Source organism: Rissa tridactyla, chromosome 5, assembly GCF_028500815.1.
Source record: "Rissa tridactyla isolate bRisTri1 chromosome 5, bRisTri1.patW.cur.20221130, whole genome shotgun sequence".
In the NCBI taxonomy this organism is placed as follows: Eukaryota; Metazoa; Chordata; class Aves; order Charadriiformes; family Laridae; genus Rissa; species Rissa tridactyla.
This window is the reverse complement of record NC_071470.1, coordinates 15,444,175-15,459,976: the sequence shown is the minus strand read 5'-3', so window position 1 is coordinate 15,459,976 and position 15,802 is coordinate 15,444,175. Positions and strand designations below refer to the sequence as shown.

General features: G+C 41.1%; 1 protein-coding gene across 8 annotated transcripts in view; it reads left to right on the top strand.

Annotated features, from left to right (window-relative positions):
* LIMCH1 (LIM and calponin homology domains 1) overlaps positions 1-15,802 on the top strand; it is a 182,054-nt gene that overhangs the window by 127,146 nt on the left and 39,106 nt on the right. For 7 of the 8 annotated variants that reach the window (XM_054202415.1, XM_054202416.1, XM_054202414.1 and 4 more), the window contains 8 exons: positions 3,449-3,733; positions 4,989-5,243; positions 6,552-6,896; positions 7,609-7,929; positions 8,501-8,734; positions 9,709-9,957; positions 10,930-10,965; positions 15,658-15,784. In XM_054202415.1, the coding sequence (XP_054058390.1) occupies positions 3,449-3,733; positions 4,989-5,243; positions 6,552-6,896; positions 7,609-7,929; positions 8,501-8,734; positions 9,709-9,957; positions 10,930-10,965; positions 15,658-15,784 (1,852 nt within the window). The remainder of the gene's footprint in view (positions 1-3,448; positions 3,734-4,988; positions 5,244-6,551; positions 6,897-7,608; positions 7,930-8,500; positions 8,735-9,708; positions 9,958-10,929; positions 10,966-15,657; positions 15,785-15,802) is intronic. The other variant, XM_054202421.1, reaches the window with a different exon arrangement.

Below are 15,802 nucleotides of genomic sequence, written 5' to 3'. Positions count from 1 at the left end.
TTACAGCGTAATGTAAACAAACTCCAAGAAAAGTACTGCACAGACTACTTGTCACCTTCCACCTAAAGGTTTCTTGCATTTAATAAAAAATACATATACATGTACACTAAAAATGCCTTGTTTGTGAAAAAGTTTCGGAAACTTACTTGTTGGTGATGGGATGGTTTAGTTTACTGCACCACACTTTTTATGTGGTAATATTTTTAGCTGTGTTAATAACCGATGCATTTATTTTTAATGGCAGGAAGTATAAAAGTACAGTGCTTGTTAACACATGTACCAGTTAAAGCATGGAGGCATAGTTCAGCAATCAAAATTTGACTGACTTTGGCATGGAGTATCAGTAGTTATTCACTTATTACCTGTGCTATTTATTTTTGGGTGTTGTTCAGTTTGGTTATTTCCTGTTCTTTGACTCGAGAGCTGAATGATGGCTAGGCTCACTGCCCACGCCTTTCCATCATCTGATATTGGATCCTCATGAAAAATCTATCTTTCTCATGGGGATGGCCCACAAAGCAGAGTTTTAACCAACGCGTCAGAAGACTGGGCTCTTATAAATGATAAAAATGGTTTGGCTAAAGGGTAAGTGTCCAAGCGTCCTCCCATCTAAAACACTTTATTTTGGATTGTGGGGTGAAATCCTGGCAGTGAGTAGTTTAGCAGATGGTGGTTTACATTGTGCGCTTTGAGGTGTAGTAGTAAAAAGTACAACTCTTATGTGATACAGCCTGTTTATAGGTACAGTGAGGCTTGTCTGTGGCCCTATACAACCGCGCCACGTGCGGTTAAAACAGTCACAGTGTATATGCTGTCACATGTCCTCTTTTCAGGTTTGCTTCGCTGTTGTCGAGCTGTAGCTAACCAGTGTTTGTGTGTGGTCGTATGGTACTACCTTAACAAAGCTAAATACTAATGAAGAGGAACTATCGGTCATAAATTAGCCCTTCAGGCTGAGTTATTTTCTTAGTTGATCAGGAATCCATAAACCAGCAGGATAATACCGCTTTTAATTTGATACTAATCCTGTTCTGAGTCCAAGGACATATTAATAGCTTGTGTTTAGCAGTGCTGTGCACAGCAAATAGCACTGTTTGCACTTGCATTTGGAGGATGCTCGCCGTGTTATCTGAGAGTCCCTTTTCCAACCCTGTGCTTGATCTGCTGGATTGATCACCACAAAAGAAGCACATGTGAATCAAAAGTGTGGTTCTTTGGCATGAAATCGGGTCTTCTCTTTCCTTGGGCAATCTGTTGTCCTGAGAGGGCTGAAGGAGAAGGGAACAGAAATAACAAGCTATTTTCCCCCCTTGCTCTCAGCAGAAGCAGCTCCTGGAATTTGGCAGCTGGAAGAAGGAGGTGCTGCTGGTTTTCTACCCCAGCTGAGCATCAAAGAGCAGAGCTTTGTAGCCCAAGCTTCACCCTAGTGAAGCAGGAGCCTGCTCCTGGCAATTGCAGAAAGACACAGCAGAAAAGGCAGTGCAGTCAGAGGTCTGTAAGGAAAATTATTTGTATGTGTAAGTGGAAGAATAGTGGGTGAGAAGGGAATAGTTCAGTAGTGAAGCTTTAGGATACAGGGGAGCATTTGATCATCTCTCTTAATGTCTGATTCTCATTCCCTGTTCTTTGAACCTCTCAACTTTCTCCTCTTCTTGGCATCAAATTCAAATTTATGTGCACTAATGGCACTGAGCAATTCTCAATCCCTCTTGTTTCTGTATTCTGATCTTTTATTTTCTCTTTCACCCCTCATACCCCTCATCTTTCTATGATGCCAGCCTCTTTTTTTTTTTTTTTTTCACCTGAGGTTGTCAGTTGTCTTCCACTTGCTCCGAGTTGTTTACAGGCTGTTTTCTCTCAACATTTTGACCTCTGGAGGACACCCACTGTGACTTTGAGTTCTACAAGGCATCTAATTGTTCCTAAAGCTGAAACTCAGTTGGGGACCTTTCTGGGTCCAACACAGGAAGGATTTGAACTTGTATGCAAATGCATTTTTTGCTTGGAATCTAAGTACTTATCTCCATTGCTGTAACATGTTCTAGGAAAGGACTCCATTGAACTAGATGCTATACAAATGCATGCCAAAAAGCATTGTCCCTTCCCAAAGGAGTATATCATCTCTTTATAGCATGTTGTTTTATTGATATGTGATCCTCCTTGCTTGCTTGTTGTCTGCATCTGTCTCTTATTTACACTGTTGTATCTGGAAGATAATGATCATGTTCATGGAGACTCCCTAAAAAAAGGAGGCGAATTAAATCTATTCTAATAAATGATGGAGAGGGGGAGGGTAAGAGAGGAATGTGAGCAAATGAAGAATTCTTGGCACGTTCGTTGCAAAAGGGACATGGGCTCTTACCTTGACAGTGCCTAAGTATGCAAAACCCTTTCATTGTTCTGAAATGGAGTAGAAGGATCCACAAACCTGTATAAGACCCTGCTTCAGCAAGTGGAAACACCCATGGTCTGACACTTTGGAAGTGCCTAGTGTAGCAGCATGGACCTGTGTGGTGTTTCTGGGTCCCTTTGGAGTGCTGTGTGCCAGTGATGTCTGTTGCCTTAAATGAAATCTTGATCCCTTACGGAGATCTAAGGAAAAAGTTGCCTTTGACTAATTTGAGAGTTTGATTTTTAAATGGGAGAGTCGCATAGCTCTTGCCATCTGTCTTATCAGTTTGCTTGAGAGTATTGACCGTTACAAGTTAAAATAAGCTTAATTGTTCTGGGTGCCAGCTGTCAAGGGTCTTTATTGTTGTAATCTCCAGTAACAACAAGTCTGTGTTGGTATCGGTCTCGTTTCTGACCAAGGCAGGTGCCAGTGTGTTCCAGCATGCCGGTATCGTTGGCAAACTGGTGCTGTCATTGTAGCTACTGTATGTCAGGATTGGCAGAGAAGGCTTATTCTGGGGGAAAGGGAAGATTAGTTAGGGAAAGAATCAAGCGTGGATGTGTGTGAGAAGAAAAGCAGTTAAGAATATTAGGGCAAACACCCTCAGTGATTACTCAGGTCTTTAAAAAATAAAAAAAAGAGCCATTAAGAAGAAAAAGTGCCAAATATCTGGTATTTCAGGATTCAGCAACGTTGGCCAGGGATCAGGTATTTTCATCAAATCTCCTTCTTTGTTTGAAGTGTTCAAGAAGTTTAATACTGCCATTTACAGTACTACTTCACTGCATGTAGTATGTTAAACTAGTTGTTACTGGTTCTTCTGGCTACAGCTAAATTGAGTAAAAATCCAACATGCTGTTTTTCTGTGTGAAGTCCTTGGGGATTTGTTACTTGTGTATGATAAGTTTTATTTATAACAAGGCTTTGGCCAATCTAACAGCAGCCTGGAGCATATTTGATTAACTGTGCTTGTTTTGTGACCTGGAGACGAGTGCTGCTACTGCCCCCTCCTCCCCATGTGCATCGAGAGCTTTATTTAATTTTGCTCTGTGTCAGTAAAAAGCCAACATGGGAAGACAACACCCCAGACATCATCCTTCGCAAGGACAACCCCTTCATGACACATTATCAAGGGAAGGATTCTGGTTCAGAAGATGAAGCAGTCAGCAGAGTTCCTGATTTAGAAAAGGATGACTTCGCCACCCGGAGAGCCAGAATGAATCAACCCAAACACGTAGTTCCGTTTAACTCCTTTTTAATTGGACCCTATACAAGTAAAGATAAAGGTAAACTGGAAGATGTTAAAAAGCCATTGCAGATGGAAAAGCAGGAACATGCAAGGTGTGCATTCATGGTCTTTTTCTTTCTATTATAATGCTGAATTTCACGTGGCTTATTGCTGTGTAGGACTAAAGCTGACTTGGCTACAGAAAACTTTCAGGGTAAAGTAAATGCAAATGCTTTATAAAGTGAACAGGAAAAAAAAATAATGTAGATTACCAACTGTAATTATTTGGGACCAGGAGCTTAAATTGGCTGTGAGTGTAAACAACATGAAGACTAGACACTTCTGTTATCTAAGCTCATGGGACAGCTCATGAGCATGAGTAGTGGAGAATAAACTTAGAAGGTACGCTTTTCATCTCGGCTCTTTTGCTGAGCATTTTCAGTGCACACTTTTGGATGTATTTGTTTCATCGAATGCCCTTTTAATACCCTGCATGAAACACAGACTCAGATAAGTCTTCGGTTAAGGCACTGAATATATATGTCTGCTATACTGCACTGAATTGTGTTGCACATAGTCCTAATGTTTCTTATACAGCATTGTTTTTGGAAATGGAGCATGAGTTAAAAGGTTTCAGCCTAGAAAAATCTCTTCTTTCTTCAGTGATACGGACCTTTAAGGATTTGCTGAACACACGTATCTGCTAGGCACAGATCTTGAGGAAACAAGTATATTTATTTGTGCAAAGGGAAGTGATCCTAGATAAAAACACTATGTACACATTACAGTGGACCTTGACTGTAATAACTGATACATTCTGAAAACTTCTCTTAATATCTAGTAGCTCTTTTCAATAATGCAAAACATGCCTTTCAGCTGCTGGTAATTTGATTATATTAACATTTTCTAATGACTAGTTTGGCAGGGCATCTGAAGAGCACATAACCAAATTTTAATATTCTAATGCTATTGACATGACTCTAAGATCAAAGAAATTCTGTAGTATGTTTGCAAGCAAAACTTAAAATAACTTTGCTAATAATATGAAAATGAGATATTTGTAACTATTTAAGAGAAAGCTTATTGCAGAAATGCTTAGTACAGTAATAACTTAAAGATATTTCTTGCTTGAGCTAGGAATAGGAGTCATGCAATGAAGTAGTCTCAATAGTACGAGCGGGGCAGCGTAGATGAGAGGTTTCATCTTCAAATGATTCATTCCATGTTTACTTCCTAAAATTAATGTAAAACTAATCTTATAAATTCTCTTTTATCTTCTTGTGCTCTGAACTTCTTCTATTGACACTGATTTATGATTGCTCCCTCAAAATATCTTTTCTTGCTGAACTGGAATGTGCATTATATTAGAAGACAACGGGTGCACGTGGCACCAGCAAGGCAAATAGTGACAAGCAAGGACAGCCCACTTCTGCAAACTGAGACGACTGAGTCAGAGGAGAAACAGCAGGTGAAAGAGCCTGATACTGAGAGAGATGATTTGCCTAAGTGGAAATCTCAAACTACCCTTCCTGAGCTTCAAGAAGATGTGATTTTTGTGAATGCCTCTATAACAAAAGCAGATCTGGAGACCTGGAAAAGATTGAAACTGTCAGGGGAGCCCAGGTATGGTTTCTGCCTGTGGAGAGGATTGCCACCCTCGGAAGCATGTTTAGTTTGCCACGATCCATTGTGTGTGCTTGGGGTTTTAAACTTGAAGAATGCTTTGGTGACAACCAGTCCTTACCTATTTGAATTTTCAGGAAGAGTCCAAAATCTGTACAGGGATGCTATCTATCATGAAATGAAAGTGTGTCCATCATTTAAAGCACTATAGTAGTTTCACAGTCGCTCTCCTGGTGGACACTTCATGTCATATTGGAAAGGATTCTTGTCTTGTGGATCAGTCTCCTTTGAAGCCACTCTAAGTTGAACGGTGCAAAGGTCCACGTGGCTCCACTAACTCAGTAGCACTCTGCTGCTGCTAACGAAGCTTTCTTCAGGGCTCGGGGCGTTACACCTTGGGGGTATTAAGTGAGAATGAGCATCTCTTTGCATGAATGTGGCTATACTGCTTTTGAGACCTGAGCTAATATATCTGCATGGCATTGTACTCCAGTGCTGAGTAAACACAGCAGCACTGTTTGTCAGTGCAGCAGGGGTTTCAGAAGCCTCGTTGTGTGGTGTAGATGTGCTCTTATAAACTAAACCTCCACAAAGACAGCTGGTATGTAAAGCAGTTATTCTAAGCTATTTTCCTATGGAGATGGGCTATCACATATGCAGGTGATTTGTGACTCCAGTAGGAAAGGATAACAACTCCAAGCCATCCTGTTTAGGTACGTGCCATTTTCCAATGAAAGGTGGCCATCTGTTCAGGCATTCTTCTGATAATGTGGTTAGTGTATGTAATTTTAGTTCTAATACAAACTATCAAAACTCAATCATTCTCTCATCTCAAAGATATTAGAAGTCTCTTCATTACTTTTGAGGTAATTTATTAAAATCAAGGTTCAGTCCCCTTGGTTTAGGATAAGTGAATTGCCCTTGCTAGTGCTCTCATGCCTCTGGAGCACCCCCCATGACAAGGGTGTGCTGCTGCTTGCGCAGTCCCATGTAACGCATGGCCCAGGTCTGCGTGAGCGGAGAAGGGAACTATGGCTTTGCTAGGGTGAAGAGCCGGGTCTGGAATGGGCCGTATGCTACATTTCTTCCCCTAAGAAGAGCTTCCATAGATGAGCTCCCAGAGTTTCCCCAAAAGGTCTGCAGTGTCTTTGGATTTTATCTGTCATTTGGGCCTCAGTGTGCCACAGCTGTTTGTACCTGTGTCCTTGGATTTTAAAATAAAAACCCTTCAAAACCTTAGGAGCATTTAATTTGCTTTATTCTGGGGTCTCATGTTGGGGGGATTCTTTTATTCCTCATTCCGACCAGCGAAGAAGACTTCAAACGTCCTAGAGACACTCTGCCACCAGCTGAAATCACGGTGAAAGCCGCAGCCCACGATGATTTTGCTGTCCGCAAAGCCAGAGCAAACAAAAAGGCTGGTACCCCCAAGCAAAAGTTTGTGCATTTTGGGCCAGTAACTGAGATTGATCAACAGAAATGGGACAAGCTTGTTGTTGGCAGAGCTTCTTCCAAGAAGGGAACAGAAGAGGAAAGCAAGAAAGATGGTGTGGAGAGTCGCTCTGGTGTTGACAGCTCTCCTTCATCCACTGCGGGCAGTCTGGGGTTTGCTGAACACAGCGATGAAGTATCTAAGCCACAGAATGAGTCCAGGTATTTGGTGTGGCTTTGGAAGTGCTGCTGAGCTGGAAATGAGACCTGTTCTTGCCAGATGCTGATCTGCATGGGGGTGGACTGCCGCCTAGACCTAAGAGCTGTTTATGCACACGGCTGTGTTCAGTAGTCATCTGACGCCTTCACAGTATCTTACCATGTTTTGGGTTACGCAAAACGCTGTGCAAAGGTCTTCTGAGAACTTGCCTCAAAATTTCTGATGGACAGTGAAATCACTGGTATCTCAGAATCTGAGCTGTCATTCAAGCTTTTTCTGCTTCATGAATTCCAGCGGCTTTGCTGTGCCTGCTTTCAGCACATTAGGAATTTGTCGTTCAGCTCGCTGGCCTTACTTGATGTTCAAAAAAATGCTTTCTTCAAACCCAATGGATTTACTTTCTTTTTGAAGATGTAATGCTGAAACCAGAGTGTATTGGGTGCTCTGCGTTTCTGGCATTTATCTAGAGGAGAATTACAGCTCTGGGAAATTAACGTATTAACAGAGCTTACATTTCTTTGGCTTGTCTTTAATTGCTTAGTCTGTGGCTGCGGCAAGAATTTTTAACGAATGCTTTTAGCAAGCAATTAATTCAGTTAAGTTTGTGTGTTTATAAAACATTTGCAAACTGAGTTGGAGGACTCCTTTTCTTACCTTTCATTTGACCTGAGAATGTTCCATCTATCTCGCCCCTCTTCTCAATCTCATTGCTAGTGAGGTAGCCAAGTCAGGTACAGCTGACTCTTGCAGGAGAATGCAATCACCTGTCCCAGCTTTTGGCATCGTCTCTGAGAAACAAACCCCGTGCGGTTTGAACAAACAGCAAGAAAGCACCAAGGAAGAACGTGACGGGCATTTACCAGATGTTGAGAGAGATGATATGTTGGTTAGAAGGATGGGAACTTTTCAGAGGCGTACTACTAGCCCCATTCCCGTACATTGTCCTCTGTCAGTAGCTCCTCATCCACTGCAGCAGCGGCAAGGGGAGGCAGTAGCTCGTGAGAAGGATTTGAAGACTCCGCGGGAAACAGAAAGGTCAGAGAACAGAAGCAGATCCCTCTGAGCTTCATGCCTGGTTTGTGTGTGCTGTTAGCTGGGACCAGTCAGCAGTGTTGTTCCATTCTTCACACGACCTTTAAAGATGTGTTTTACTCATTCATCATGGCATGTGTTCTGTTTTATGAAATTACTTACAAGAATGTATCCTATGAACATAAAAGTCTGTTTTCTTTCATAATATTTAAGTACTTCAGTGGTTAATTACTGTTCAGCATGAAAACAGTCTTTCATCTTTTGGGGGGATTTCTTTTGCAATCTGTGGTGCTTTGTCCAGGCTTTTATGCTAGCTTCCAAGTGAATAATTCCTCCCATACATTTTTTTTTTATGCAATCCCCAACTTCTAATGTATCACCTACATAAGTGTGGCATTCAAGAGAGTTTCCTCTTGCTCTCACTCCCTGCGCTGTAGCGAAAGTTGCCTAGTTGTCCATCATTCTGCAACTGTCTTTTGAGTAACAGCACCCCATGTTGCCTGAGCAGCCGCTTGCCTTTGGGCTGCAGAAGTGAGCATTATCATGGAACAGTGTCACTTGTCTCTCTGAGCAGCACTGTCACACGAGAAGAGAGCCAAAAGCAGCTTGAAATCCCTCAGCAGCAGAGCGGTGGAACAGAAAACATAGTGAAATTTCCAGACCCACAAAGAGATGACATGTTGGCCAGAAGAACTGGAGCTTTCCTAAAACAGCCTGGGCCCAGTGTTAAGCAGTTCCTTCCCATGCCATTTTCAAAGCAGCAGAATAAGCAGGGCACAGCTAGAGAACTTGAGAAGAAAACTGCGAGGTAAGAAAGTTGCGCTTTCTCTTTCCCTTGCAACTGGCCCTGTGGGCTGTTTGTCAAGATTTCTTGATCTGGAAGAGTTGCTGCTGGCCCAGCACCGGTTTCTTCCATACTTGTCCTGAACTTTGTGCTGACTCTTTCTGCTCATAAGGTGGCAGTGCAGGGTTTCTGGCCCTTTTGGTAGAGCCCTGTAAGGACTCAGAGCTCTACCAGATGCAAAATCCTAACAGCATGAGGAAATGGATATGCATAGCAAGATTGTGTTACATTTGCAGAGGTTTCTGGTTAAATATGAGCTCATCATTACAAATGTTTCCAGCTAGAAATAGAGGTGATGGATAATGGTAGGTTAGATGCTTGTCTATGGCTTAGCTGGTGCCAGTGACTTCCAAACAGGAAATATGGAGATCCCGAGATCCCTCCTGATAACGCTCGGTGTATTTCTAAGCACCTTTGTTCAGATGCGTGAGGCTATGTGAGGTGAGGAAGCCTTTGAACAGAGTTATCGTTGGCTGGTTGAGCCACATGCAAGCAGGAGCAGAAAGGTTCTTACTCATCAGCCGCTTCAAAGTACATGAGGAGAAGCATATGCATGTGTCTATGCATACACAGATGAAAAATTAATGTACAGCTCAGACAGGAGAAGAAAAACTGTCATCTACCATAGAATTGAACAGTGGTTTGGTGTTGAGAAGACCTGAAGTTGAAAAGCTTAGTTAAAATATGTACTTAATACTTTAATCTTTGGTGGTGTCCAGGACAGTTTGTGTTTCTGACTTAGAGGAATGAAGTACAAGTGTTTGAGACTCTAATAAAATTGTTTTGCGTACCTGCCTCACTTAGCTTGTCACCTATCAGCTATTTGGGGTTGTGGAGGTTTTTTTTTGTTAACTTACAGTTATGCTTTTCATTATGTATGTGTTTTTTCAAATGTTGCTTAATACATCTCTTTGCACTGCTGCCTTTGGCTCACTCAGGCCTGAAAAATGTCCACAAGTCTGCATTAATAGCTCTGGAAAACCTGTAATACAACCGTCACAAGAAGAGCAGCAAGGCCAGGAAAAATGCAATCTCCCTCCTGCAGGACAAGATGAGACTATTTGTACTGCCCAAGTGGATGAAGGTAGCCTTAATGAAGTCCACCTTGGTCAAACGTCTAAGCTTCAGGAAGTTCCCGAGGAAAGCAAAAGGGAGACATTGTCATCCAAGGATGAGCATCTGCAAACGTGAGCTCTCTGTGGTGTGAATCACGCAGCTTGTACGCCCCTGTGTGCACACTTCAGAATTCAGATTGTACATTGCCTGGCGTGTTCTCAGTCCAGACTAAAATATTGTATGTCAGTAATGCACTTTTTAGAAACAAACAGAATAGTTGTGTAATGCATTTTCTTTTGACATACTTGAAATATTGAAATGAAAGCTAATTGAAAGGAAATATTTGATTACAGTATATATATTGAATTGCAGAAAGTGTTTATGAATTGCAGAGGTTCCACTGGACTCTGCTCTTTGAGAGATATGTATCTTGCTCCTCCATGGTTAGAAAACGTTGCAGTGTCGACTTTTGTACTTGTTATTCTTTTATGATAAATCCCAGATACAAATATATGGTTTGCATGACTCTAAACAAAACCGTCACTTTAGTGAATGACATCGACTTGTGTATTACCAGTACCTTTTTTCAGCTACACTCCCTCCACCCCCCCAAAAAACCCCCCGACAACAACAGAAAAAAAAAAAAAAAAAAGGGAAATCCTGTGGCTCACTTTCTGCCTGCAATATTTGTCTCTTCCATGCTTCAGTAATGGTGATTCTGAGCACTGCTGTGGAATGTAACTGTTAAGTTTTGTCTCCATTCATCACATGTGGGGCACTTAATGTAAATGTTAATATACTGTCTATTTTCAGTAACTATTTTCCATACCCATTTTAGGTATACTTCAGCAGGTTTTTATAATGGGGACGTTAGTATGGGGTCAGGGAGGGATGGGTGGTGGTCTGATGTGGTTTGGCTTCCAGATGATTAGGTAAGTCTTGATTGCTGAATACGTAATCCTTGAACAGTATGATTTGGTTTTGGTCAGCTTTACTAGTACAGGTTGGATGTTCAAGTGACAGTTACCCAAATTGTATGGGTCCAGTTGCAATTACTACTAAATGTATTTATCAACGCTCTAATTCTATATTTGGTCTTGTAGATTCGGCCCCAGAACTGCTGTGTCTGATGACGCAGAGTAAGTTGTCTTGTGTTCACAAGATTCTATTTTAAACAACTTACACTGCATGCTTTCCCGTCTTTCTACTAATTTAAAATGCAGTTGATGCCTCATTGTTATTTTGCAGTGTTCCAGCAAATAAATTTTTCAGAAAAGCACTGAAAAATGGAATGCAATATGGCTTACGTTGCAGCTAAAAATAATTTTATATAAAAGCCCATCAAAACTGAGCGTAACACTAATGTTGCTTAAAGTATTGTTTCCTCTTCTTTTTCTTTTCTTTTGTTTTTCTTCTGAATTTCCATTGCCTCTAGTCAGCTACAGGTAAAGAGAGTTGGGTTGAATCTGGGCTGGGTGTTGAGGAAAAAAAATGAAGTATGACCGACACAGGAAGAAAAAAGAAATCCCAAAATAAAATAAAATCCATTGTGATCTTCAGAATCAGGAAAATACATCTTCAGCTGATCCTTTATTGTCTTTTGAATCCCTTCTAGGTTAGATTTGATTTAATAATGTAATAAACTTTTTTTTTTAAGCTCTTCACCTTGATGCTTTACTTTTGACAGAAGGAGTAGGCCTGTGACATTTATTGCACTCAAACATATTTTAATTGTGTGTATATGTATGTAAACTGTAGTTCAGAATAGTATGCAATGTCATTTAGAATGCTCTGTGAAAGTATTAGCTATTCTTACAAAGTGCAGGCATTTAGAAGCAAAGAAATGGTTGGGAACTACCCACATAATATTGTCCTTAATATCCTTCTTCTGTTCACAGAAATGCTCGTGACCTTCTCTGTCTCCCAGATTAAATCACAACATAGAAACAACACAGAGGGTTTTGGGTTTTTTTTTAATAACAAGTATATGCAGGGACTCATATATCATTTTTAACCCTTTCCTCTAATGATAAAGGCTAGAAGCATGGAGTGAATATTCTTTACAAGACCTTTAATACCTTTATGCTGAGCAAAGCCTCTGTCCTCTCACCACAGTAAATGTGATCATTTTCATGCAGCAGAAATCTGTCTAAGCAAATGAAGAGATGAGATAAAATGAGCGTAACAACACAGAAGTGCTATGCTTAACAATAGGGACTTTCCTGCCATTTCAGAAAGCCTACCTGATTGATTTGTTCATTGGTTTTCCCACATTTTTGCATGTCTGTATTAAATGCAAACATGAGAGAAGGTACGTGGAGATGCCTTCAAAAAGGCTTTGCAATGGGTTTGATTGTATAATGTGAGAGTAGCAAAGATTGAATAAATCATATTGTCTATTCCACATTGATTCAGATTTTGTTTTAAAAGGCAAACCAATAAAAGTTCAAGCCTTGTTGTCATCCTTTCCAGATGTGCCACGGTTTACAGAGCAAGTATTTTCCTAAATTGTCTTTTAGTTCTTATAAACGTAAGATTGTGTTCTGAAGACAAAGTATTTATGAAGAATCTAATAAAACTTGGCTCTCAAGTGGGGAAAAATAAATTGAACTGACATTTAAAATGCTTCCAAAATGTTTGTCAAGTCTCCTTTGAAGACTTTGTAACTTGAATTCAGTCTTAGACTAGGCGCTCTTTATTCCAGCAGCAAAACTAGAAACTCCTTTATTAGACTGATAAAGTTCCCTTTGCTGGTCAGGGAACGCTAGATATTGTCACCAGCTCTGGTCTGTCTCAAGGTCCAGAAGAGGCAATGCTTAGTGTGTTGCCCCAAAGAGATGGGGCTGAATTCTGGTAGTAGCATGACAGTCCAGTGTGAGTTTGGGCTTATGCTTTATACTTTAAGCCTGGTAAGAAAATAACAGTGAGATGAGATTTTTGAGTATTTGTTTACTAGAGTCTGGTTCTTTAGCCAGCCAGCCCTGTTGCTTTTTATGTTTTATTGGGGTTTCTTAAGTCTTAGTATGCCTGTAAAATGTTAATGCAGCCATATAATAAATGCCTTGCATAAGGATTTTTAAAATATTCTCATAAAAATAAGTGTTTAACCTTATTTCTCACTTTCAAATTAAATAGTCTGAACACTCAAGTCCTTGAGGACTTTTTTTATCCAACACTTGTTCAGACCCGTTTAAAAAAAAAATAATTGCTGCATGATATCACTGACAAGAACAAATGTAATTTGTGAGAAATAAAGTAGCATAACTTAAAAATCACCTCATCCCGAAGATCTAGCCCTCCAAAATACACTGTTTGGTCTGCACAGTGTTTTTCCCAGATCTTTTTTAGAACGGCAGGTCTGGTACACTGGTCAGCAGAAAGGCCTCTTGCTTCCAGACAGAGTTTGGATACAATCCCCAGAGCTTTGCTAATGGCAGAAAATTCATTAACACAAATTCAGTACAGTTACATCTCCCCCGTCTGCTTGCGTGCTGTGTGCCTGCTGGCCCAGCGCATGGTTGAAGGAAGGAGTGAACCTGTTTCTGTTAATGCAGGTGTTAGTGATGGGCTGGAGCTATTTGTGCTTTATATAAAAAAGAAATAGGATGAAATGATGTGGGACTCGTTGTGAAAGTGTCTTTTGGAAGCAGTTCAGAGTTTTGGCCCCTTTGATCCTTTTCTAAGGATGAACTTCTCAAGCAGAGAAGTCGATGTAGACCTTTCAGTTGGCCTTGCCCATGTGTTCAGGAAAGTAGGTGGTTCTCCTTAACGGTTATGACGTGTTGGTCAGAGCAGAGCACAGTGCTTTGAGATGCGACTTCTTCAGATTGCTCTTGTGAGAAGATATATTTGCGCAATAACACGTTGCTGCAGAGTTGATGTTTGAACCTACCTGGCTGCTTATCCATGGCAATGAAGGCCCAGCAGCGGGAGGTGACAACTAGAGTACAAGGTACATGTGGGGTTGTAGGGTATAGTTTGATTCCTGGCCTAGGCTGAAGACTTCTCCAGAGTACCTTTTTTATTGCATTGTTAATAGCTATAAAACCTTTGGTTCTGCTGTCTTTGGACACCCTGGGAGACCTGAGTGAGCACAGGGGATAAATGTTGGCCTTTTATTAGGACATCTAGGGACTCTTGGTAGAAAGTATTTTTATTTTCCTATCCCAAGTGGCAGAAGGCAAGTACCCATGCACTCTGCTGGAACCAGTTGCCACCATTTCAGGTCTTCTGTTTTCTTCTACTGTATGGGAATGAAAAATTTGTTGACATGAGGGAAGGGTACAAGAAAAGAAATACACAACCGGTTTGACCCAGTAGGCACAAGGTGGCAAATACTTAACGCTAAAGGCTTTCTTAGTGTGAGTTTCAAAAGCTCTTAAACTGGAATAAACCCTTTAAGGGTGATTCTATTGCAAGTTATGCATCTCACCAGTCTACAAAATATGAATGATATTTAAATGTCCCTTGGTAGGTGATATGCCATTAGTTTTAAAAACAACAAAACTTGCCATCTCTTTAGGTTCTGTTATTTAGGAGTGCTCCAATCCAATCCTGAGCAATACAACCCACAGAGAAACCCAGATTAGCGTACCCCCCAGCACTCTGTTTAAGGGGTGAAGCATGGTATTATGCTAACCTTGCTGTTCATGCGTAAAGGCAATAACATGTGTATTCTGTCCTTCATTTCTGAGTAAATACCTGCAGACAGGATGGGATCTGTGCATGTCCTTTTCCATCCACTGTCCTGACCTTTCAGTTTTCCCTTGAGAGCGGTTCATTCCCATCTTTGCTTGCCTGAATACAAACGTTGGCTAAATACATATATGCACAGCTTTCTGTGTCTGTTCACTTTGATTACTGTGGACACAGTTGCCTACAATTTTATCTTCATTGGGTGCTTCTCCTGCTAATGGGAATATTTGGCTTGTTGGCTCACCTAAAGCTACAGACGATCATTTGAAGACTGCTGTGAAATCACTTCCTGTGGAATTGCATGGCTTTTATTTTTTTTTTGCTTTTAATGGCACAACTGAGGTCATGTTTTACTAATAACAGGTAGTAGGGGGGGAGCAGTAAGTACTTTATCTTCATGTGAAAATCTTTATATGATACGAATGGATGTATAATATCAAACCATGACCTTTTTTTTCCTTTAACTCTCCAAAGGTCGGGGACAGAAATAGTATGTGTAAAAAGAGACTGTTTTATCCTGAACGTCAGCTTCGCTTTGTTAGGTTAGCTGTATTAATGAGTTGGTGCTGATAGCATTGAGTTTCTTTGAGGCAGGGAGGGGAGAGGAGGAAGTACCATGCTGTTTGCGCTGCGTGTACTTCTCTGGGCAGGCTCTCCCCGGTTTTGTAGCAATAGCATTTAGCCAGCCATGCTGCCCTTAATATACTTCTCAAGCCTCTCTTGTTTTACACTAAAATGGAAACTTCTGTCTTCGATGTTCATTGGCGGCATCTTGAAAACTCACTGGGAACAAACCTTCAGAAAGTAAAATGTTCTGAACTCTGTTCTGAATAGGACGATTTTAATAAGAGCTATTGACAGACGCATAACGTTAGTAATGCTTCTTACTGAGAGGCAAAGTTGCAGTCAAATAACAAAAACAAGAGAAAGTTGAGGAGTATAATGCCTGAAGTACTGTGTGGGAGCCATAGGGATGCGAACTGGGCCTTCTAGGGGACTGCTGCTTTTGGGAGCTTCGAAACGGTGCAGGTGTCTGATTCTGCTGTAGCACCCTCGTGTGGCTTTAGCTCTAACAAGCTGAAGGAATACGAGCCTCCGAATAATGCTGCGCCACTTCTTCTTTCCCCCTTGTTCAGGAGCATGAGCATGTTTGACATGAGATGTGAAGAAGAAGCTGTGACTCAGCCTCACAGCAAAGCTCGCCATGAGAAACTGCAGAACGTACACAACCAGCTGAAAGAGGACGAGACCAGATGGCAAGACGTGAGTATACAACATCGT